Source organism: Camelus bactrianus, chromosome 8 (genome assembly GCF_048773025.1).
Source record: "Camelus bactrianus isolate YW-2024 breed Bactrian camel chromosome 8, ASM4877302v1, whole genome shotgun sequence".
NCBI lineage: Eukaryota > Metazoa > Chordata > Mammalia > Artiodactyla > Camelidae > Camelus > Camelus bactrianus.
The window spans coordinates 17,841,979-17,867,922 of NC_133546.1; the positions used below are offsets into that span (position 1 = coordinate 17,841,979).

Consider the following 25,944-nt stretch of genomic DNA (forward strand, 5'->3'; position numbering starts at 1 on the left):
CCCTGTCACATTTGATGTTTTCCTTTCTGGTCCTCCAAACTCTAGCCTCCTTAACAAATAATATTTTTGTATCTATTGTAGAAAAATCTTGTTATCTCTAAATCTAATTCCCATTTTCATCATTGCTAAGTCATTATTTTTTTTATAATCAAAACTCTTGGAGCTCTTTCCTGAATTTGCTGGATTGTTTTGTATTAGATTTTTCCTAGGAGTTATTTATTTCAGATCTAACTCTTGGCATAGCACCCTTGACTATATAAATATTCTACTATTTTAATGTAAAATTGTTATACAAGAACTGGGCTTTGGTCTACATACCTACCTGAATTAATATAGAACTTTCTTCATACACTAGCTAGTCACTGATTTCCTAATTTTCATTAGCCAGATTTCATTATTTTTGCCATGTCTACTTAACACTTTGTATTTAAGATTTGTGCATTCCTGTAATCAAATGAGATAAAAATCTTGTAAATAAAAATATTCTTCCTACGTCTTGTATTATTTATTATTTTCTTATTAACTTTCCTTGTTTTCTTTCTTAAAATTTTATTTTGTTGTGTGTGTGCAGATTCAGAAAGCTTGTAACGAGTCTATAATTGCATAGGTTAGAGTTTAACTGTGGTCTTCCTCCTTTCGGTATGCATGTATCAGTCCCGTTTCCTCTAGGCTGGGGAGGCTGGAACCCTCTCTTTGATGCCTGTGTAGCAGGGAAGGTTTAAATCCTCACCTTTGCTTTCCTGCTTCTGCTCTGCTTAGCAGATGCAGCTTCTTGTTGCCCTGCTTATGTTGCCCTGTTCTATATCAAGTCAACCTAGGCAACAAATTCAATTTTTAAATAAATTTTCGTTAGTGGCCTGTCTTCTCTCTCTCCATACAAGAAATCTGTGTGTGAATGTAGTAGGTTATATTGAAGGTTAGGGGTGGGGGGCGGGGAGAAGAGAGGAATATTATAGAAGGGCATGGAAACACTTGCTGCGATTTACCTGCTCCGGGCCGGCCGTCTCCTGACCCTGTGTTTTAATTAGCCACTTCATGTAGTCTGCCAGTGGGATCTTCTCTTCTTTGCCCCCTTTCTCCATCTCACCTTTCCTTCTCCTTCTCAGTCTTCACATCCTCTTCCCCATCCTCTTTTTCTGTGATTGCACCTGTGTCCTCTACTCTATGATGCAGTTCAGTCTCCCATCACTACTCCCAAACCCAGCTGTTTTCTACCTTGAAAAGCATATTGCAATGTATCAAAGTGCTCATTTGGAACAGGATCCACTCTCAAAGAGGCAATTGGTTGACCAAAAAGATTTTTTGCCTTTTGTTTTGTTTTGCCATTAGAACTGAATATCAAAGTGCCAGAGTTGGTAATGATTATACTGTATTTGTACGATTTAAGGCACCAATAGCATCTGAAGTAGTAAGTAACAGATGGGGCGTGAGAGAGATCTGGTGTGGGTGAATTACTAGCTAAAATTAGAGATTAATGGGTTAGGTTCAGAATTTATGTTCATGTGCTGGAAATAAAAACGGCAAAGTAATTAAACGTCAAAGAGGATACAAATAAAATAGCATGAATAATAATTAGAATTTTAATTTTAAGGAGACCACACTATCCAATAGATTTTGTTTATCCAAAATAATTTTAAAACGTCTGACTTTATGGAAAACAAAGTCATTTTAACCTGAACTTTAAAACGTATAAGCTATTTAAAATAATGTTTAGTTAGATTTTTAGATTTTGAGATTTCTTACTCCTCTGGCTTTAATGGGCATGCCCAAAAAGCAGACCTCTTACTCCTTCACATTTATTCACTTTATTTTAACTTACCTAACTTGTCTCAATAAACAAGTAACATGATGCCCAAATCTGCTCTAAGGAAATAGGTGTTTACTGTTAATTAAACCAGTCCTTTTCCACTTTTCTGCCAATAACACAGATGAGTTTATCCCCACCTTAGTAGCTGTCTGTATGTGTATTTATTTTATTTGATTTTATTTTCATTGACATATAGTCAGTTTACAATGTTGTGTAAATTTCTGCTGTACTATATAGTGATTCAGTTATACATATATATTACTTTTCATATTCTTTTTCATTATAGGCTATTATAAGATATTAAATATAGTTAATGCTAATGAATAACTGGCAATGGCTGACTTCAATCTGGACAGATAATTCACTCCTACTTGCTCCCTCCCCACTACCCCATCCTCTGACACAAAGTTACTCCTTCAACCTTGTTAGAACATAGCCAGCTGACTCTTTAATGAGGTATATGAGACCTGGAAAAGTTAACTAAGCTTCTAAGCTCAAGTGATCACCATGGTAGTAAACAATGCATTACACACTGTACTTTTAGGCCAGCCCTATGGAACAGAAAGTAAATCAAAACTGAAAAATTCTCCAGTCTATTTGGAAAAAACAAACCAGGATTTATTTTTTAATTACACTTTTTTATTTTGAAGTAATTGTATATTCACACGCAGTTGTAAAAAATAGTAAGGAAAGATCCTGTGTAAACTGACCATTTCCCTCAGTGGTAACATTCTCATCACTGCAAGGATCTCCCTTGTTGCTCTGTTATTCTTACCCACTTTCCTCCTAGCCCCCAACCTCCAGCCCCCTGGCAACCACTAATCTCTTCTTATGTTTTCTTTCATTTCAAGAATGTTGTATAAATGGAATCATGCAGTATGTGAGATTGACATTTTTTCACTCAGCATAATTCTCTGGAGATTCACCAAAGTTGTTGCATGTATCTTTAGGTCATTCCCTTCTATGGGTAAATCATGGTGTGGCTGTACCATGATTTGTTAAATTATTCACCCATTGAAAGACATCTGGGTTGTTTCTAGGTTTTGACTATCATGAATAAAGCTGCTGTAAAATTCTTCTACAGGTTTTGCATGAGTAAAAGCTTAGTTTCTCTGGGATAAATACTGGGATTATAGTTGGGTTGTATGATACTTGCAAATTTAATATTTTTTGAAAAATTGCCAGATATTTTCATCTCTGTCCACACTTTCAGTCATGCCTCAATTACTCCTAGTTATCCTCTTCAGCTTCTCTTTCTCTACCTCCTTTATAAGCTCATCCTTCTCTATTCAGCTATTAAATGTGGAAATGCTTTTCAGACTCGGTTCTAGAAGCCTTTTCTTCTCAGTCAGCATTTTTGTGTGTGTGACTCATCTATATCCTTGTCTCAATAACCATTTATACTTAGATGACTCATAAACTTATTTTTCTAATTCACATCTCTGGTCTGAATGTCAAACCAATAACTCCAACTCTCTACTTGACATCTCCTTTTGTATCTAAATAGCACTCTAAGCCTCAAATGCCAAAACCATGCTGATGATCTTCCCTTCCAACTCTTCCAGATTTCACGTCTCAGGGAATGGCACCACTGTATACTGAGTTATATTTGCCAGAAGCCTAGGAGTATTTATTGCTTCCCTTTTTCCTTCACCTCTCATATCCAATTAACCACCAAATCCTGTGGCTTTTCCCTCTTGAATCTTCCCCCTTCTTTCCATTTCTACCTCCAGGCTTTTATCATCTCTTACCTGGGCTAATACAGTAGTTTCCTAACAGACTTTCTTCTTCTAATCTTTTTGTGCTTGAATTAACTTTTGACTCTGTAACCAGAGAGATATTTTCAAAATACAAACTTGGTCATGTCACCTGCCTGCTTAAATTTTTTTTTATTGCTCTTGTGGGAAGTACCTAAATCCTTAACATGACTTAGTACATACAGTTGACATTCAATAAATATTTATGGAAGAATAAATAGATAACTTATATAGTGTATAATATTAGCTATTAAAACAGCATTGCTACACCATGTATGTATCTGCGTATCTTTCTTTACTCTTGTTATACTTCTGCTGGATGTATTTCTAGAAGTGGGATCACTAGTATAGTTTGGCTTTCATCTACTGAGTATCAGGGTTAGTGGGGCAGTTGGTGTAGTGCCTCATAGCCACCAAGAGAAAACCGAGCTAGGAAGATCTGTGATGATTTATTAAAGGAGCCACCCTGTACCTCCTGTCTGATGGAGGAGGGTTATAGTCTAAAGAACTGCCCAATGATTTAAGGATTTTTAAAAAACAGATTGTATGCCATATAACCTTAGATTAAATATTTTGTAAGGCAGAGCAAGGAACACATGAGTTGAATTTTCATATTCATAATAAATGTGACTTATCCCTATTTTATTTTGCTTATATGTTTTTCTTATTAAGGACAATAAATGGAAATTAGGTAGTTTAAGGAAAAGAATGATTTGAAATCAGGTGGTCACATAAGAAGGGCTAATAAAAATAATTTATGACTTACAATTTTTATAGAAATAAAGGATCTGTTTACTAATGTAGCTGATAACTGGGCAGAACTGTGATGTCTGCAAATAGTATTTTCAGAAACATGCTCTTCTGTCTCTGCCTCTTTTGCTCCCCTCCCTGGAAGGAAGATGGTGCGTCTCAGTGCATGTGGAGTAGGCAGAAAACAGCATGAAGGTATCCAGTGCCTGAAAGGTGGGGGGTAGGGGTATCAGGTTACTGATAGCTTTGTACTTGTTGGTTCTGTGACCCTGGACAAGCTAGTTAACCTCTGTGATACTTAGTTTTTCCATCTGAAGAAAATACTAACCACTGGCTTACATGCAAACTGGATTTGATGTTATCATTTGTTTTATTATTTATTAATGTATTTATTTTTTGAAATTTCTTTATTTTTTTGAGCTGATATGAAACACTTTATTACTGATTTTAATCATAAATTTGCATACCAAGAAGTGAAAAGCATGCAGTGCAGGGACACTGATGGCTTTAAAAATCCTAACAGCAACTTATCAGGCTGCAAAATGACTCACAATGGGCTCCTAAGGCACTGAGAGGTACCATGAAATTCTGAGAGTTACTATGCTTTTGGAAATATACATGTTTTCAAAAGGAGCATAGAACTCTATGAAATTCATAAGCAACACTAGAGTTTTTTTGTACTGTGTTCCTTCTTACTCTAGACTGTTTTTGTTTATACTGAAATGTATTAATTATGCAGCTTTATATTTATTTTCATCTTACTATCAATGTTGCATCCGCTACTTTGTGTCTGCTTAATTGATGTAATTGCTCTGTCTGTCACTCCTTCTTGTTCTAGGCAATGGACCTCACCACGACCGTTGCTGTACTTATAATGAAAACAACTTGGTGGATGGTGTTTATTGTCTCCCCATAGGACACTGGATCGAGGCCACTGGGCACACCAATGAGATGAAGCACACAACAGATTTCTATTTTAATATTGCCGGCCACCAAGCCATGCATTATTCAAGGTAAAAATAGTGCCATGTTTATAAGCACAGAAGTAGGACAAGGGTAGCATTAGGACGATGGAAGTATTTACTGCCTTCAAAACTGCAGTTTTTCTCTTCGGGGGGTTGTATAGGCCTGCAGTACTTTGAGGAGGTAAATTGCAGTGAATTACTGTGTGAGCTTCTCTGCTTCCAGATGTGAAGGATCCTTTTTATAGAATTCTTTTATTAAATACATAGCCTGGCATCAACATACTTAGACTAGACGAGAGTTAACCAATCTTTGTACTTATATAGTGGAATAAAAATAAAAACTAGACTAAACGATCCTAAATCAGTATTTTAATCTTTTATGCTACTAAGCAATAGTGAAACAAGAATTGGTGTCTCTTTATAAAATTTTATTCTAATAAACATGAGTGAAAATGTAGACATAAAACTAGATTGGATATGATCACTTGCTCTATTATTTATTAATATATTTATTTTTATTTGTCTGCTTAATTATTATGCCAATAATATGTGCCATACTGTAACTTCAAACACAGAAGAGAATGTTAAATGAAAAGTAAGGTTCAATACATTTTCCTTCATTCCCACTCATCAGAAATAATTATTTTTAACCATTTTATGGTTAGTTCTTCTGGAAGTTAAATCCAAGTCTTAAATAATATGCATATATTTTAATTGTAAATATATCAACTTAAAAATCACTATTGATCTTCCTCTATGACGTGAGAGAAATTTAGCTCACTTATACTCATTTTCTCTCCTGATTCCCAATCCCTACCAGGCTCATTAAAACAATTCTTTTGTTATTTAACTTAATAAAAATTCTATTTCTTGACCCATAATTTTCTTTTTACAGTGTCTCTTGATTTCCTATCCTGTAAGATCAGAGATTTATTGCCTCTATATGTTCCTCCACATCTGCTTCTACCCATTAACTCCTGTTTTCCATTACTTATACATGTTCAAGTTTTATAGAACTTAAATTTATTCAGCAAATAGAAATGTCTTTCATACTTTGCTGATTTAAAATTTAAAACCAATGCCCAACATTTAAAATATTATGTATGTATTATTTGCTGTAGAACATGCAGTACTTGTACCATAGACCAAGAGATCCATTCTCATGTACTTAAAAATTGTATTGCTTTGAATGAGAGATACAATGAATACAAACAGCGTTGTAAGGGGTAGGAGAGAGGAAGAATGTAACTTCATCACAGTGTTAGGGAATTAACATTCTTCTTGGACATACCTTTCTTATAAATTCACGTTAGAAGTTGGCCTTGGATGCAGAGCCTGAGGAAAAGAGGAATTAAGTATGACTTGTGGTTTTATGGTCTGAGCAACTGGATTAATGGTGTTACCATTTTCTGAGATGGCAGAGACTTAGGAGAAGAGCAGTTTGGAGTTGGGATTGAGATAAAAATTCTACTTTAGACATATTGCATTTGAAATGTAGGTTAGATTGCAGAAACAAAATCAACTTGATGTCTGGAGTTTTGGGGAGAGGTTGGAAGTAGAGAGATAAAGTTGGGATTATCAATGTATAGATAACGTTCAAAATGGTAAGTCTAGATGAGATCACTTAGCAAATGAGTAAGATAAAGAAACGATAAAGAAAAGAAGAGCCCTTGGGTCCACACAAATCAAGGATCAAGAAGAGGATCCAGAGAGAAGAATGAGAAGGAGCACCTGCTGAGATGTTCTGATATTTAGCGAGGATGTTTTTATGGGTTGGTTTGCATTTTTGCTGAGCCACATCTTCTCTCTGTAGGGTCACGTCTTAGGCTCTAGGGATTTTCCTCTGCTGCTTGATTGTTTCTCCGCCTTCACTGTCTTTGTTCTGCCAGTAAAGATACCCCTTAAGGTGGATGCTGGACCTCTTGGATTTATACTCTATTCTTGACTCTTAAAAAATATTTTTCAGCTTCTGCTTTGATGGCTTTATATTTTAGGAGACTTCTTTTTTTCCCCCCAACTCACCACATATATTTCCTCTTAATTTTGATTCCTAGTTTTGTGTTCTTTATTTTCATGAGCTCTTCCTTATTCTTTTATTCCCATTTTGCATATTTTTTGTTCTAGCTTATGAATAGATATATTCTTGAATCTTTCTTAGAATACTTAGGAGAATTATTTTAAAGTTATCTTCTCTTACTAAACAGTTTGTTTCTTCCTAAATCAGTTCTCTACTCATTTTGATCTTTCTCTCTTTTAATGTTCATTTTAAAAATAACTACTAATTCTTAGTTGTTTATATTCATTATTTGAAATACAGTAGGTTGGTTATTAATTTTGGTGGGCATGAGTTTCCTCTGCCACTGCTAGCTTCTATACCTGTGAGAGTATTGGCGCAAGCTGTGGGCATGTGGGCAAATCACCTCTGTCTGAGTGGAGCAGAAGCAGACAGTCAGCCTGGGCCCTCCTGCCACCCCTCCCTGAATGAAAAGATGGGAAGATCTGTGTGGGGCACATCTCTCACTCTGAGAGCCTTTGCACCCCAAGTAGATGTTTCAATTTTTAAAGAAGGTATTTCTTCAGCTTCACGTATAGTATCATAGCTGTGTATGGAGTGAGTACAAATCATAGTTCAGATACTCTTCATTCATGCAAGAAAGGTTACATTTTAAATTTCTCTTTAAAGCAACTTTGTTTTACATCTAAGTTTCTATCCTACTAGTATCTCAGGTAATTCAGCCTGTTATTATCCTTCTCAGGTGTAAAAAGAAAAAAATATGTAATATATAAAAATTATATAACATAATAATATATGTATATAAAGTATATAATACATGCATAGTATGTATAATGCATAATAAACATACTTACACCTGGGGTATTATATATGTAGTATAGAATACACACAGATACACATACCTGTATACATATATAAATGTGATAAAATCTCATCCTCTTCATTGTTTTGGACCTGACAATAGTATTCTTTCTTTTTCCCCTCTACTAACTAAGAACTTGGAAATAAGTAACAATTGTTTATAGTGGACCTGATGCCATATCTCTGCTTTAAGTCCCATTAACTCCAGTGTTTCTCACAGTTCAGTCTCAAAATTACCTCTTGAAAATCAATTAGGTGGTATGATTTTTAAAAGTGAAGACCAATTGGGTGTTTTCATTTTTTACAATACAGATTCGTGAGTCCCATCAAGTCCTGGAATCTTTTTTTCCCAATCTCTCCAGATGATTCCTATGGGCAGAAAAATGTGAGAACTTCTGTGATTAGTTGAATAAAGAGAGTCATTTAGAATTTAAAAAGGGAAGATTTTTATGTACCATCAGTCATTTTAGTCTAACTCCTCTTATAAATTCCAGACACAATTCATCCTGTCTTGAAACTGGACAAGATAAAAATCTGCATTCATTTTATAAGAAAAGAATTGAAAAGCCATTCATATATTTCATTATTTAATTGAAGATGTCTAATTGCTACTGCTTGCTATATTCATCTGTCTGTACAGTGCTACAGTAATTTGTGAATTTATTTTAGCTGCTGAAAGAGATGCCCACATGATAGGTTATATATTGAGCATGTGTAATAATAGAGGTAGTCAAACTCACCTACTAGTTTGTAATCACAAAATACCAGCCTTTAGTTTGAATATGGGAATAGAATCACACCTAGATTTTTTTTTATAATTGAGATAAAAAATTGAGTTGCCATTATCAGTAAGGATAAGACTTACAAGATTTTGAGATTTTAAAAATATCTAATAATTAAATTTTACGTAGTGTGGCAAATTCTTTCATCCAGTAAAAATTGTGTGGGCTCTTTTGTGTAGCCCCTGCATTCAGTGCTGGACAATCAAAGATGGAGAGACAATGACCCTTGCTCTCAGGAACTCATGTTCTTGTACAAGCACATAAACATCTGTAATGGAGTGAGATAATTTTTATAATGAGGTTGTATATGCAGAAGAATGAGGGGCAGAAGGAGAAACCTTTCATGTAAGGAAATCTTTTCGAGTAGAACTTGAACAGAAATGGGAAGGATTTTTCTTCTCCAGGAAGGTATTTGTGGGAAGGAAGCCAAGTTAAGGAGAATAACAAGTGCAAGGTGTACATGCACATGTTTAATGAATCTAGTAGGTCTGCAGGCTTGATTGTGAAGACAAGTCTGCTGCTCCCCTACCTCCACATCTCCTCTACTTTGGTCTTTCCACAGGCAACCACTTTCACATCTTTAAGCTGATTATTCTAATTACTTTCAGGTAAATGATAAATACCATGATTACATTACTACTTCTTGATTTTAGTTTTTGATATTATCTATTGACTTCACACCATGAATAATGAAGATTTAGCTCTTTTTTTTTTTCCTCTCCCCCTCAAACCTCAGTGACATCTTCCTGTTGTTCAACCCTCCCGGTAGTTATACCGTCTTTCTGATGAGATCAGTATGGCACACGATTATTCGTATGCCTGTGTAAATGCTGCTTAACACCCCTAATGCTTCACAAATGTCCAGATCTCCTTTGGTGAGTGTGTAGCTTTCAGGTGTGCTATTGAGGAGTTGAAGCCTTTACGGTTCCTAATCCTTTATGTTTGAACTGAGTCACCCCCAGAGCTGTTAGAATCTTTTTATTTTCAATATTATGAAATTTCATGATGGAATATCTTGATGTGGGTCTCTATTTTATCCATTTTTGCCAAGCTCTCAGTGAGTAGAATTTTTAATTCTGTAAATTCTGCAATTTCAAATTCTTTGGGGCTAAATTTCTTGATTTATTTCTTCAGTGATTTATTTCTCTTTACAGAACTCCTATTATTCAGATACTGGAATCATGGCTTGAGTCTTTTATATTTTGCATATCTTTGTATTTTTTTTCTCCAGATTTTCTCAACTTAATCATCCATCACTGCTATTTAGTTTTTTATTTCTGCTATCACTTTTTATTTTCTAGGTGCTCCTCATTTAATTATCTGAGTGTCCCCCAGTCCAAAGACTTGTTTAACCTTCCAGAAAATAAACCTCCAGTCTTTGTCAGGATGGGAGAGGGACAGTGTCCCAGCTGAGGAGAGTGGAAATAAATCTGAGGGCTGGCTGCTTCCTAAACAGACTTGCAACCAGTTCTCTGCGTTCCGTCCCCCCACATCCAGAAGTCCCTGGCAACCCCAGTTTGTGAGCCTACTGGGGACTCTGTAGTCTAAGTCTAGTTGTTTCTCAGCTTTCTTTATTGTTGGCCTTAGCACTTAATATTTTTTCAGTCTGCTAACTTATTCAGTAATCAACCAATTGCTTTTTAGTTTCCACAGTTTTGTTGTCGTCTTTCCTCCAGTGCTCTCTCTCTTCGAGTTTTGGGTGTTTAATTTTTTTTCACAAAATCTTTTCATACTTGTTTTAAAGGGATTTGATGAAAGAGTCAAATTAGATGTGGAATCAATTTTTCTGCAATAGAATTGAAGTGAAATAAAATACTCAAAGTGTCTAATATAAAACTTGGTAAAGAGTAGCTTTATAAATATTGTCAATTCTTTCTTTCTAACATTTAGTTTGTATTCTGTTCCTCTGACCCAGCTAAGATTCTACTATGCTAGAAAGAGATTTTTAAAATCAATGCATACTTCCATATTCAGACTGTACTTGGTACCAAACTGCATCTCCCTCTTCAGTAGATTTTTTTATGCAAAAGAATGAATGTTTGCATTAAAGACACAGATAACTAATTTAATGAGACTTTAGTGGAAAGGGACTGTATTTTCTGTATCTTGAAAAGGCTTATTGCCAATTAAACACATTTTGAGAGCCGTAAATTAGACTTTATGAAAGTCACACTTTACACTCTTACAAAAATGTTACAGTTTAGAAAATGTGTCGTAAAAGCATGATTATACTTTGCAGCCTCTCTGGCTTATAAAGAAAAGGTATACAGTAATTTTCAAAACTCAAAATTTACTTCATGCACTGTAGAACAATAATTTCACACATTTAAAAATAATGTTTTATCTAGCACATTTTCCAAATGAATGGAATTAATTACTTTGGAGAAAGAGTGAGGAACTGGGTGCCAGCCCAGCTCTCTCATTTGCTGCTGGGTAACCTTGGGACAGTCCAACAGTTCTGGATTTCAGTTTCCTGATTTACAAAGCGAGCTGGTTGAAGCAGATGAATACTAACAGCAGTTCAGGAAATAATCAAGGATTAAAGTTAATTTAAAAAACTAAGCCTTATGCAACATTTTGCCAATATATTATATTGGCCTAACAATGAGTATACCCCATATCAGCTTCTCTGATTTCAGATTCAGCCATCAAATACCTGCAGTCTGGGGCTACTTTCTTTCACTTTTGTAGCTCAGGACATACTCAACAGGAGCATTTGGAAATATTATTTGTGCACTGAGTTTATAGTCAGTGAATAAATAATCCTTGATAAGTATGTATATACTTATTTTATAGTGATATTTTTACATGGCTCAGATTTTAATCAAATTTTGACAAGAAATCTCTTTTGGAGTAAATAGAGAACAGCCACAAAATTTTGTGCAACAACAGGACCTAATTACATTGTCCTGCTTCTGTAGTTAACAATCAAGACATTATTGACCAAAGGAAGAATCTAATTTCAATTTGTATTTGCATATGATTGAATGATTTGAGATTTTTCTAAACACTGAAACCAAGATTATAATTGTTCATTCTACTAGGAAAGGAAACAGCATAATCTTTCTTCTTACTGAGTTCTGCTGATCGGGCAATGCTTTTTGTTGAGTATTAACTGAGTGTAGGAGATTTCCTTGAAGAGTTCCTTTTCCATGTATAAATAATGCTGTTCATATTTACAAGGCCAGATTAGTTGATGGCTGTCCTCTTTTTCTTATGATTAAAATATATATTCTTATATGAAAGATTTAAGTATATTAAAGTGGGTTGTATATTTAATATTACATGTATAATTATATTGAGATGATTTATCTTTAATATTGTATCAAAAACTTAGTGATAGATATTAGCATCTTAATGGTAACATGAGCTACTGTGAACATACCCCTTAATTCTTATTTCTTAGGAGTCATTTAAAATATATCTGCTAAAGGTCATGGAGAAGCCAGTTTTTGCTGATAGCGCTGATATGGATTCAGTACAGTTAGAAAGGAAGCAGCTGGATTCTGTGCTGCCTTGTATGTTATCAACGACATTGTTATTTAAATTATGATTGAAATTCTTGATCGGGCAAATGAGAGACAAGCCTGACTGAAGGAGAGAACTCGATTGTCAGATCTCAGATTGTGTCTGAGGAATGGTAGTAAGAAAGAGGGAATATTCTATCATGTAAGTTAAGCAATTTGGATCCCTAACTCACTATGTGGGGAAAGTATGGCAGTTTTGCTATGAAAATATGGATTTTTTACTACAAAAGAGAGCAGAGAAACAGGGACGTATAGGGTAGGGGAGGGTAATTTATGACGGCTACTATTACAGAATGTTTGGATGCTGATGAAAATGATCCCACGGAGTGGAATACAGTTAATGATTAAGAGAGAGGCGAGAGTCTTGGGAGCAAAGTCTTTTCGTAAGCAAGAATGATCTGAGTCCAGGATAACAAAGAGTACATCCATGGTCCTGGAGGAAGCAGAGAATTTGGGCACAGATGCAGGCAGTTCAGTGAAGTGGTGAGGGCATGTGGAAGTTCAATTTTTGTTACTTCTCTTTTCTCCGTGAGATAGGAAGCAAGGTCATCAGACAAGAGTGAGAAAAGAGGGGAGTTTTAGGCTAGAATGAGATATATAGATGGGGTAACTAATGGAATGTAAATGTACTGACTCATGAATTTTAATTTTTACAAGACTCTCCCATTCCAATATTATAGTGGCCAATGCAGGCAAAGAAGTTATTCTCTTATTTTAAGTGAATACGGAAGACAGAGTATTTTTGACAATTTTCTGTGTGACTCTAGACAGATCAGAAAGAAGTCTAAGTAACACACAAAAATGGAGTCTTGATGGGTTGGAAATTATATACCATATGTTTCAGAGCTAGAGTTAAATTTATTATGCTAACCATTTTGGAAGGTCTACTTCAGGAAGAACAGCGGATCTACTTAGACTGGAGTCAGTGAATACATTGGGGAATGCTGCTTTCTCGTTTTCAGAGTTGATATATTCATGTCACTTTGTCAATCATTGATTGTGATCATTTAAATTGGCTTAAAATGACTAGTTTCTTAGGTTATAGGCTCTTCTTTGGCCAAAGAGAATGCAAAGATGATCAAACCCATGGTGGAGGGGTCAGCTAAGAAGCAGTAGTCAAAACGCACATGTTACGTACTATATAAGACCATCAGTTTTGCTGTTGGCTATATGTAAAGGTCCTATTGTGACTTGTACATTCACAGACTTCTTTGAAAAGCAAGGTCTTTATTTTTATGCTTTGATAAGTTGTGATTTGCCTTTCTCATCCTTTTTCTGAGTTCTTTAAATTTTTTTCTTTGAATGTCCTGTAGATGTCATTTCTGATAAATGAATCAATAGTGATGAAATATTAATATAATTGATTGGCATATGTAAATACTAGGTGTTTCAGCACATAGCTGATAGATACTCTGCAAAAATACTGTGTGTATCAACACACACACACACACACACACACAGATATGCGCTCCCCACACACATAGACACCCCCCCCCACACACACACACTGATAACATCTCCTTGTGCAGGCTCTCCATCTTACAGGGAAAAGATTGTTTTCTCCCCACAGGCCATGTGACGTGTTTGATGGAGTGCTGGGTCAGGACTCAAGGCTTCAGGGAATAGATTACAGGTGTTGTAGAGGGTTCCACTCAGCAAGTAAAACCACAATAATGCTTTGTAACCCTGAGCTCCTTCTGGCTGAGAGAGAAGGAATCTTACACAGCATCCCCTCCTGCTCCAGGGGATCAAAGTGGGAACCAGATCGACAAGGTCCTGCTCTGAGGCCACGGCAGCTGACCTCATTCCCAGACTCTCCTCCACGTGCCTCTGTTTTCTTGCACCAGAGTGTTCCACCATCGACTTCTGATCAAAATACACATCTGGACATAAACACATGACAAAATAATCCTGCTTATTTTCACTAATCAATGTTTAAAGTTTAGATAGTCAGTATAAGTCAGAATATGGAATTAATTCTAAGAGGGGCCTGAAAACTTTCTCCCTCTCCCAGCACCTCCATGCTGTGTTTTGAAATTGGTATTTATTCAGGCATTTGCCTTGTAGTTCAGCTCACCTCACTACCCTTCCCCACCTTATAATCCTGAACTATCGTATTAATTGCTTGCCTCATGTCCCCATTCCCTAGACTGCAGGTCCTGTCCCAACACCCCTTCCTTCCATAAGATTCATTTGTTTGGACTGTTTTGTTTTTCTGAGACAATTATTATTAATCTTCTAACTTAGGCACTGGCATTTCCATTGCCACGCCCTCTCCTCAGACATGTTTATTTCACTCCCTGGTGTGAACAGGCTTGCTGATGTGAGAGGAAGGCATCTGATGGGAGGAGCTTCTGGCATAAACTGCCTCACGCTTTTTCTGCTGCTACTCCAGCTTCGTTATTCTTGGTGTGACTCCTCATGCTAAGCTTTATGGAAACAAGATATAAAATCCTCAAGCTCAAAGAGACGTATTTGAACAGGAAGTCACCAGAGAATTTACTTAAATGGTGACCTCCCCAAGGATTTAAGAATTTGTTTCCATGCTTTTTTATTTGTTTGTTTGTTTTCTTGGTCGAGTTTTAGAAGGGAAGAGGAACCTAAAGCTAAAATTAATGATTAATCAAGAATGAAACTTGAGCATCTCAAAAATGATACATTGAAGAGAAGCATTATCAATTTGTAAAAAAATAATAGGTTTATACAAATTATCAGGAACCGTTTTGTTGCACAGAGTACAGCGTATGGATTTATAAAGCTGCTTGTATGTTTGTAGTTGGTTCATCATATCCTAGAAAAATTAGAAAGAAAGAAAGAGGAGGAAGGACAGAGAAGAAGGTGGGAAGAGAAGGAAAAGAGCTTGGCCACTTGTTGTTCAGCTGTTGTGTGATGGCTGGGGAGCCATGGATTATTTTCTTAGTCCCATTTCCTTCTGAAGCATGCTCTGACCCTGGAAAGTTCACCCTGAATAATCTGTTGTTTTTGATGGTACCAGAGGTTTGGAAATAGGGCCTTTTGTGTATCTCATTGCTTGTAGCCAGGTGAATGAAAAATGTTGCCTGCCACGTCAGTAACCAAAGGACGTTGCAGCCATCAAGCCACTACATCCACCCCAATGGTGCACCCTGAGGGAACTCAGGATGGAGACAAACTGGCTGCCCACTGCTAAACCCTCAGCCATCGCTATACCCTGAGGGGACTCAGGATGAAAAAGAACAAGATACTGGCCCTGTAGAGCTCAGGTGCATATCAAAGGAATGATTTCAATGAGCCCAGACCTCTGCATCTTCCCATGCATAGAAAAGCACTAAATTCTCTAACAGGAGATATCTGGTTTTCTTTAATTAACAGCACTCTTTTGATGTTCCAATGACATGGTCTTTGTTGCAAAAATGTCTGTATATCCTGGCTCCTCCCTTACCTCTTCAGAGCAGTCCCTTAGAGAGACCTGAGAGGCTGTCTCCAGGGCTTGGCGTCCTCAGAAAACCCACCGAATAAAACATAATTCTCAATTTTAGGTTGTGAATTTTTTTTCAGTCGACAGCCACAACGGTGAGTTTTTATTACTTCAGAGCTAAAAGAAAAGAAAAGAAAAGAAAAGAAAAGAAAAGAAAAGAAAAGAAAAGAAAAGAAAAGAAAAGAAAAACGAACAAAGCACAGGGATGCAGTGAAAGTGAAAGAACCTTTCTGAGTGAGATCAGCAATGCTTAAATCAATGGTCCGTGGCTAGAATCATAGCTATTCACAGTGGCTGGGTTTGAGAGCTGCCCCTTAATTTAGGATATTCGTATCAGATATCATTAATTAAGTCAATATGGAGTAAAAAGGATGATAACAAAGGATATAGAAGTGGAAAGTACATGTAGTTAATTTGATTATAGAAATAGATGTGAACATTGGAACACTAATTTTTAAAATACCCTTTGCTTGAGACTGGCTAATGTTATTCCCTTCCCTACTTAAGAAAAAAAAAATTCAGAAGTAGGATTTTGATTATATACCATGGTATTCCCGGTGTTAGGCATTGTTAAATATTTCCAACTTAAATAGTAATGAAATTATATGGTATTTATTTGCATCACGAAAGTGCTCTTCCCTTTGTGGATGCACTCCCTTGCTTTTAGACGGGAGACCTTCTCAGGATGGAGCTGAAGCAGGAGCATCACTCCCTGGCCTGAGTTAAGAACACCTGAGGAATGTGATTGTCCTGGCCACCGCCACTGCAACTAGGAAAAATTAATTATAGGGGAAAAATCCCCCTAAACTGCGAACAGTGGTTAACCAGCTAGCTCACATGTCAAAGATGAGCAATGAGAAGTTCAGACACTGACATTCATGGCCGTGGTGAACTGCAGGTCACAGGAGGGCATTTATAAATTTTTTCATACAAATGCACCCTTGTCTAGCAGGTTTGCCCTTCCTCTTTGCCACCTTTTCTATTTCTCCACCGTTTTCTGTATATCCAGTCTACTTCTCCCCCTACCCCCACTTCCCTCTGTTTTCCACTGTCTCTTCCATTGTCCTCTGTTTCCCTGTCTCTTTCTCACCCTCCCTCTGGCTTTTCCTGTCCCTTTTTTCTTATCTTTATGTCCTTCCTCCTTTGTTCATTTTTATCTTGATACTTTATTAACTGGCCACAATATGGAATTGAAGTCCATACCTAAACAGATATTTAAAACATTTTGTACTTTCTGTTCTTAAATGGTAGTCAGATGAGTTTGGTCTGTCTCCATTCATTCATTCACTCATTCAACTACTTTTTGAGTGCCTACTTTTTGCAAGAAGCCTAGATACTGGGGGTTCAAGGTCAAACATGTCCTAGTGTCTCTCCTTCAGAAGCTAATAGACTCACAGTAGAGACAAATAAAATATGTATTACTGTGAAAATCTTAATCCAATTAATTTAGTTTTTCCTTTTCTGAGATCTTCCAACATATTTTCTTTAAGTGATTTTTAGTGAATTAAGGTCTTGAATTCCTGTTGAAATCTCTCTACATGTAAAACGTGACTTGGCTTACAAAAATTTAATTAATATTTAATTTTCAGGAACTTTTTTTTAATAAATGGAGAGACCATGGTACTTATAATTTTATGAAGGAAATTAATAAAAATTTAATTTACCTCATACTCTTATTTTCTCACCCTAATAAAATCTTGTCAATTATTATTCTGTTGAAGTACAGAAAAAGCCTTCTGGGTAAAGTATAGCACTGTCTTAAAATTGTGCTTTAGATTTTTATCCTTATTTGAAGTAAATTTTCATAGAGGGCTGGGGACAGGACCGTTGTCTGGCACAACTCCAGAACAAATAATTCACATAGTAGTTTACGTGAATCCCTGCTCCACCGATTCTGCTGCCACTCTGTGCAGTGCAAAGCCTGCCATGCTATGTGTGGTGGACCAGGTTGGGTAATAATTTTAAACACTATACACAAATCTATTTGGTGGGCATTATAATTTTTTGGATTGGCATATACTTAAAAACTTCATAGTAGATTTGTGACCTAAGATGTAATAACTTCTAAGAATTACCTGTATTAATCTTTTTAGTTTGTAAGTCAGCTGACTGATATTCCATCACATTTCCTAAGGGACTCAGAGTGAGTTAAGGTCTCTTGTTACTAAACCAAACTTGGGTCATCTCGCCCACGTGCAATAAAATCATTCTACTGACCCTGGGTTTTGGTGAAGGAAAGTGCAGCGTTTATTGCAGGGCACCAAGCAAGGAGCCTGGGACACTTGGTGCTCAAAAAACCCGAACTCCATAATGGGTTTCAGCAAACATTTTTACAGGCAGGACAAGGGCAGGGAATCCCAGGGTATGTGATCAGCTTGAGCACAGGTCTCTGATTGCTGGTGGTAAGGGAAAGTAAAAAGGCAGGTGATAAGTTGTTGCAAACATTACCTGGTTCCGGCCAGACTCCAGAGGGGATGTGTTAATTTCTTTCATTTCGTGGGGGTTTTAGCATCTGTAAAACAACTCAGAAAATTTGTGTCAGATACTGTTGTCTAGATACTTCAGACAGGAGCTAAAGCAGAAGATACGGGGAAGGGGTCTGTCCCAGGAAGGCTGCATAGGGTCCTGCTCAGTTACATTCTCCTGTTATTTGATCTTCAAGTGCATCCAACATCATGGTGATGGGGTTTAGAACATGCTGCCCTAGATATGGCACCTTGGGATACTGAATAATTTAAGCCAAGGAATTTGAGAAGCAGCATATATAGGAAGGACTTTTTGACCTTCTCCTAAAGCAGGTATTAAGACCCTTCTGTGAGTGATGCCCTCTCTACATCCAGAGGAAAAGAGCATCTTTATCTCTGAAGACTGAGAGCAATCCAAATACACAGGCCTTGCCAGGTTTCCCCCAGTTTACCTCCCTTAGCTCACATCCTTTTGTCCTATCACATTTTCCCACGTCTTTTCACTCTTCATTACACCTAGTATAATAATGCTCAGGTTTAACTGCTTCATCAGGTCCTCATTTCCTTGTGAAGGCTCCTGTGTCCTGTAAAATTTATATTAAATAAGTGTATATTATTATAAATAAATGTGTGTGCTTTTCTCTTATTAATCTTTCTTTTGTCAGTCTAATTTGTAGAGACCCAGCCAGAGAACGTAGAAAGGTAGTAGGAAAAAGAATTTATCCCTTCCCTACAACAGCCTGAAAAAGCTTCCTGGAATTTGCACAGGGAAAAGTGTCTAAGCCTAGAAACAAATATTTCTAAACACTGTAGGAAAATGGAGATTAGAAAACTATATGGAAGTCTCTAATCCACTGGCAAGATTAATATTTGACATTAGGTTAGTTAAGAAATTAAGACTACTTTTGGATTTTGAATTTAGAAAACTGTTACGGCTTTTCACTACTTTACCTTATAAAAGGCAAGTAGATTTTTCTACACATTCAGGTATTTGAAGTAGTTTTATAAGGCATGTGTCATACCAAAGAAGGTGTTTTTTTCAGTATTTACTTTTATTAGGTAGAATTGTTACAGTCTGATTGCACATATACAATATATTGCATGTAAATACATATATACAAGATACTGCACATATTTTTAAAATTTACATATGTGTACTGTTCATTGTTTTTAAGAACTTTTATAGCTTTAGCTTTTTAAGCTTACATAGTTATCAAAGGAATAAAGCCAACCACAAAATAAGAATTAATTCAAAAAAGATACATATACCCCACTATTAACTGCAACATTATTTATAATTGCCAAGATATGGAAGCATCCTAAATGCACATCAATACATGAATGGATAAAGAAGATACAGCATATATATGTAATGGAATACAACTCACCCATAAGAAAGAAAGATATTTTGCCATTTGTGGCCCTTCATTCACTTTTTTTTTACCAAAGTAGATTTTTTTATTGCTTAATTATAAAGTAAATTTTAATGAAGACAACATAACTTTCATCTGGAATTCAGTGAGCTATGTTATTACAGCATACATTCTATTTTAAATGAGAAGAATAGGAAAAGTATCTTCTAAGGATAGAAATAAAAGTGGGAAACAACTAACTCTCTGACTAAAACTATCTCAGAGTTCTAGTAATTGTAATGAGAAGGAGAAATAATGAGTTTAGGAGCAAAAGCCATCTATTGTGTTGGAAATGGTGAATCCAAACTACAGATCTTCATTAAAAATAAGAAGCCTGTAAATTAAAAAAATGCTGTAGAGTAGTGCAGAACAGGTCAGTCATTTAATGGAGCATATCTATAAATAAAATGCAAACAAGAAGAGGGTAGTGTATGACTGCCTGCTTGGACAGGTGCAGATGGTATTTACTGTCCAGTTTTGGCTTCAAATATTTTACCTTGTTGACTCAACTAATTTCTTCAACTTATTTAAAGATGTTTGTCTTAGGCTGCTGTCCTGCTAATGCAAATAGCTTTTTTGGGGAAAATCAAAATAGCAAACATAGTCTTATGATCTACTAAGCTGATGGGAATTTGGTGTTAACGGTTTAGGACAAAGTTGAAGGGCAGTCCCAGGAGATGCATCAGCTGAGTGACCGTGTGTCTGAGTTCCGCAGACTCTGGGAGCCAGAGATTGTAAATCTTCCGCTGTTTTAGAAGCGAAATGACAGTCTTTTGATTAGAACATGAAACTGGTCCTTAAAATGAACTTGAAAATCTTAACAAAAAGCTGCTTTGTGTCTCTGAGATTCTAATAAAGACCTGCCTTGTAGCAGCCTCAGACCCCAACTCATGAAACAGATTGTTTCCGTAATGCTGCTTACATTGAAATTTCCCTGATTATGGAGCAAGTGGTTAAGAGAAGCTGGCATGGAAGGAGAAGGAGCAAATGGAAGAAAAGGAATAAAGAATGTAAATGAAAAAAAGCAAAGGTCAGAAAGAAAAGCTAAATACAACTTATGAGAATAAATCCTATCAGTTAGATAGGAAGTGTAGCTTCCACATGAAAAAATTACAGTGCATATCTGGAAAAAGGAATCAGAATGATTAAATTTTTCAAATTAAAAAAATGATGGATGTAGCACTCTTCAAATTTTATTGTCTATTCTAAACCTACTACAAACATTCTCTAAAATGAACCCTGCCTTATTTTATTAGTGGACAGTGAAAAAATTTTCTAGTATTTCCTAAAAAATAAGCTAATAAACGTAAGATCTAGGAGATTATATTACCTGTAGATCTGCCAGTGTGGGCAAATGTCATGCTGCCAGGCTCTCAAAGAAGTGTTAAAAAGACTTGGAGAGCAGGGGTTTTTTAAGATTTCAAATAATTGTGCATGGCTTTCTGTGGATAGAACATAGCCAGTCATCCAGCTTCATATGGCTCCTTTGGCAATAACACTGTATCTGTGTCAACTGTTTGTATGATGTTGACGTCACGTCATCACGTTGACACATCTGAATATTGATCAGGCCCTTTCTCTGATGCCACCTGCCCCTCCTCTGGCTGTGAGAGTAGAGACTTCGACTATTACATTCACTGTTGTAGTCCCAGCTCAGGTGCCTGCACTTTGTATTTGATCACTTCTTACTGTATATAAAAGTTATTTAATGATGCATGCTGTAAGAAGACTATACTCCTTCAGTGTAGGCTGTATATCTGAATTCAGCTGCATATCTGTTCACTGCTTTTAACACAATGCCTTACACACAACTGATGGTTATATGTGTAGATTGAATGATGAACTCCATGTACTTTAATGACTCATTATCTACTATTTGCCACCTGGAACTTATCCAAAACTTTCGCAACTCATGGGTAGATCTTGTGTGGTGCCAGGGGCTGGGGTGGAAGAAATGATAACTGAATTGCTATAAAGCCATAGCTTGGCCACCATCAGGCCCAGTGTGTTCTCCCCTCTTTGAGTCTCTAGAATACCATGTATTGTTGGCAATTCACAGGGGATGTTTTTCAGAAATAACACAATGATGATGAGTACACATCTCAGCGGACAGGGTGACTAAGCAGATGGGAGTAGAGAAAAAGGTAAAGAAATCTGAATTATAAGAAATTTTTAAATGTAGAATTGTGGAATATTATTGAGTCAATTGATCACAAATCATGAAGGGAAACTCAGATCAAGGTAGCTGAGGGCTTCAAGTTCACTGTGCACAAAAAGAGTTAGTAGAGCAAGCTTGGAATCGCCTGTTCTTAGAATAGTCTGCTTGCCGGGTTGGCCCTCTTACCGGTCTCTGGGAACCTGGCTAGTAAACAGACCCCCATCCTGATATACACCTTTCCCTAGATAATAATGGTGGCTCACTGTGCCTAAACTGGGCAAAGAATGTGTTTATACTTAACACTTGCTTCCTTTTGGGAATCTAGAGTTTTGGTGCATACTAGGCAGAGGGTACCTACATACCAGCCCCCAGTAAAAACCGTTGGTGGTGTCTCTAATGAGCTACCCTGGTAGACAACACTTCCCACTTATTAGCAACTTGTTGCTGGAGGAATTAATCATGTCTTATGCAATTTCACTTTGTGTTCGGGGGACTCTTAGAAACTTGCACCTAGTTCCCTGCAGACTTTTCCCATGTACCTTTTCCTTTTGCTGATTTTGCTTTGTATCCTTTTACTGTAATAAATCTCAGCTGTGAGTACAACTATATACTGAGTCCTATGAGATTGTCTAGCAAATCACCAAACCTGGAGTGGTCTTGAGGAACCTGAACATATTCACTTTGTGGGACGCAGCCCAGCTAATGTCTCGGGCCAGTCCTGGCCATGACTGCAGGCTGTCGGAAGGCCCACCACCAATCAGTAGAGGTGCAGGTTGTCTTTTAGTCTTAGACCGGTATCTGGTCAGCCTAGTATGAATCCCAGGCACAGTTATGCCTATTCTGTGTGAGTGAGTTTTTTTCCCACCATATTTTCTAATTAATTTCTGCTTATATAATGTAGTCATTAAAAGCATGTGCTCTGAGATGGGCTGCCAAGGATTGAATTTCAGCTTTACCACTTCCTAAGCAGTAGGACTTTCTGAGTATGTTACTTAACTGCTGTGCATAATCTATAAGATAATGGTAATAATAAAACTTAAACCTTAATAGGCTGTTGCCAAGATTAAAACATTAACACACTTAGTAAGTGCCTAATACGTGTTAAATTATTTTTACAATTGGCATTATAAACAAGTAGCAACTTTATTCTGCCTCCCAGAATTCAGTAGGGAAATTCTCCCCCTGTCCCTGGATAAAAATTGGGGCAGGTCAATAATTTCTTTGGTCACTTATAGGTAATAAAACCTCTATATTCATTTAACTCATAAAATACAATCTTAATTTTCTACTCAGAAGTTTGGCTTCTTTGAAATAGTCAAATCTTTCAATTTAATATAAAATGAAATCTTTCAACATTCTTGCCTTGAATTCAACCTTGCCTGCTATTAAAATCTTGTTCCTTGATTTATTTTTACAAATAATAATTTAATGATAAATTACTAATAAAAATAAAATTTTATCTATCCATTTATTTTATACATTTCCCAATTACATTGTTTTCACTTTGCCTTTTACATTTAACATGTAGTTAGATTTGTTTTTGGAGTCAGGGAGAGTGGTTTTCCTTTAATGGGTAAATGCAGCCCATTAATATTTAGTGTTATAAAATGCTCAGTCTTAACTATGCCGTCTAATTTTAAGATTCCTGTTTTCAATGCTTTTTAAACATTTCCTACTTTTCTCTCTTTTCTGTATGATCATCTTTCTGATAAGTTAGAAAATATATAGAATGTTTCTTGTTCTACTACAGATTATCTTCTGAATGTGAACATACTGTTACTTCAAATTCAATTTAATCAGTTGAAAGCACCCAGAAACACCTCCTTTTGAAAGACCATAGATACTTCTACATAGATAGGTATATGACCCCCTTGACTGCAACCTCGGTTTTCAGTATTAGTGAGATTTCTCCCTGTCCTTTATAATTATTTATTTTTATTTTTGATATTATATAGTTTTACAAGTGATAACACATTGTTTTCTCATTATCAATTCTTTAGATTTAATTACATATTTAAATAAATTGCTTGCTTATTATGTAATTCATATAATGGTATTATCTTTCTTGAATCTTTTGAAAGTCGTCACTGTGTTGGTTAGATTAAATCACAAGGTAGGGTTTTTCAAGAAAGACTCATGGGAGTTTATTTCTTAAATCTTTTATGTATTTAATATGTCTTCATATTGTCTTTATACATGGATGGCAACTTGATTATATATAGAATTTTGAATTACTTTCAAATATATTTAGAGTTGTTTTTGGTCTCCTGACTTGATTATTGCTATGGAGAATTTTGAGGCCAGGCTTATGTTTGGGGGATCAATGCAGATTTGTAGGATTTAATGTGCCCACCTTTGACCCTACAGAACTGGTATTTTTAGGGTCAGGAGAATTCAGATAGTGGTTATCTTTATAATTACTAGAAAAGAGTACAAGGAGAGTCTTCTAGGGCCTGTTAGAAGTTTTGTTTCTGGATTTGGGTGCTGGGTATATGGATATATTGTTTGTAAAAAAAAAAAATTGTTGAGCAATACATTTATGTGTGTTTTTAATGTATATTACGTTTCAATAGAAAGTTTTTACAAGTTCATGTAATCAGTCTTGCAGATACTTAAAAAAATTGATAGGGTGCAAAATCCTAATGTTTACAAAGATGAACAAGCAAATTAACTTGTTGCAGTATTTCCTTTCAATAGTTTCCATCAGAAAATTAGATTCCCTTTAAAGGCAAACAAAAAGGGGGGGGGGGGTAAAATATAGGCAAAGAAAAACCAGTTTCTTAGAGGTCCATTAACTGATTTTCAGTAGATCTACCCAAATTGTGTTTCAGATCTTTGGTCCTGTGCTTATTTTACTTGTTGATGTTCATCTCAAGAATGCCACGAGGCCAAATGGCTGCATTTGTGAGAGTGCTTTTTGATGTTCATTAAAACAGAATGGAAAAGCCAAAGTAATAGCAGTATAGCCTTTTTATAGACCATAAAAGGAACAAGTAAGCCTCTTAAAAGTATATTTGAAGCTTCACTGGTCCTAGTCAGAAAATGGAATTATTTAGTGTTTCAGTAAAGCAGTGGGACCATCCTCCTTTTATGAACCGTTAAGTGTCATGCCAGCCACCTCCTTTTAATATCAATGAAAAGAGAATGGATGGGACTTTCACACACACACAGTGTCTGCTGGAAACGATAAACATACCCCAACATTTTCTGCAGATCCCCTTTGATCTATTTAATAAAATAACAGAATCCCAAGTTATGAGTTTTTTTTAAAAGCACCTGAATAGCTGAGAGATATCCTTATTGCAGGTGGGTTGGTCACTAGGGCGGACATTGGATAGCTCAGTACCCTCCATCACTGCCACCCTCTTCTCTTTTGGTTATTTTATATTCATGACCATTCTTCTTTCTGGCCTTATGTAAATGTAAAACATATACTGCTTAATTGCTGATTCTGTTTGCTGGATAGAGAAGTCAATTCATTAATACATCACTCAATATTTCTGGTTGCAGAAATTCTGTGCATTGCTAAGCAAAGGAGAGGGCTCTCAGGAAAGCTTCCTTTACATTGATAGAAACAGGTGTTCTCTTTTAGTTGTCAAGTCAGCTCCCTTCTGAGAATCTCAGATAAGTGGTCCAAATTACATGTAAGAGGAAAATTCGCGAAAGCATAATTACTTTTCATCAGGGTGCCACAAATAATGGAAAGCACAGAACACTGGAAGTACATTGTAGTCTACTTAATCACCATCATTTTAGAAAGCTGATGTAGAATTCCTTACTTCGAGACAAAATTGTATAGCTTTGGTGGTAAATTAGGCATATTTTCTAAACACTAAATTATATTTTTTTCGAATTCATATTTGGCTAAGGAAAGCTGACTGGTCTTTGTAGCAGTGGAATATAAGTGATAAGGTTTGCAGCTGCCATTTCGAACAGTGCATTTTTGTCTATTATCCAATAGCTTCCTGCGTTTCATTCACACTGAATGA

General features: G+C 36.2%; 1 protein-coding gene across 3 annotated transcripts in view; it reads left to right on the forward strand.

Moving 5' to 3' along the window:
- The window catches only part of EPM2A (EPM2A glucan phosphatase, laforin), an 80,093-nt gene that overhangs the window by 27,445 nt on the left and 26,704 nt on the right, over positions 1-25,944 (forward strand). For all 3 annotated transcript variants that reach the window (XM_074368220.1, XM_074368218.1, XM_074368219.1), the window contains exon 2: positions 5,153-5,327. In XM_074368220.1, coding sequence (XP_074224321.1) covers positions 5,153-5,327 — 175 coding nt within the window. The remainder of the gene's footprint in view (positions 1-5,152; positions 5,328-25,944) is intronic.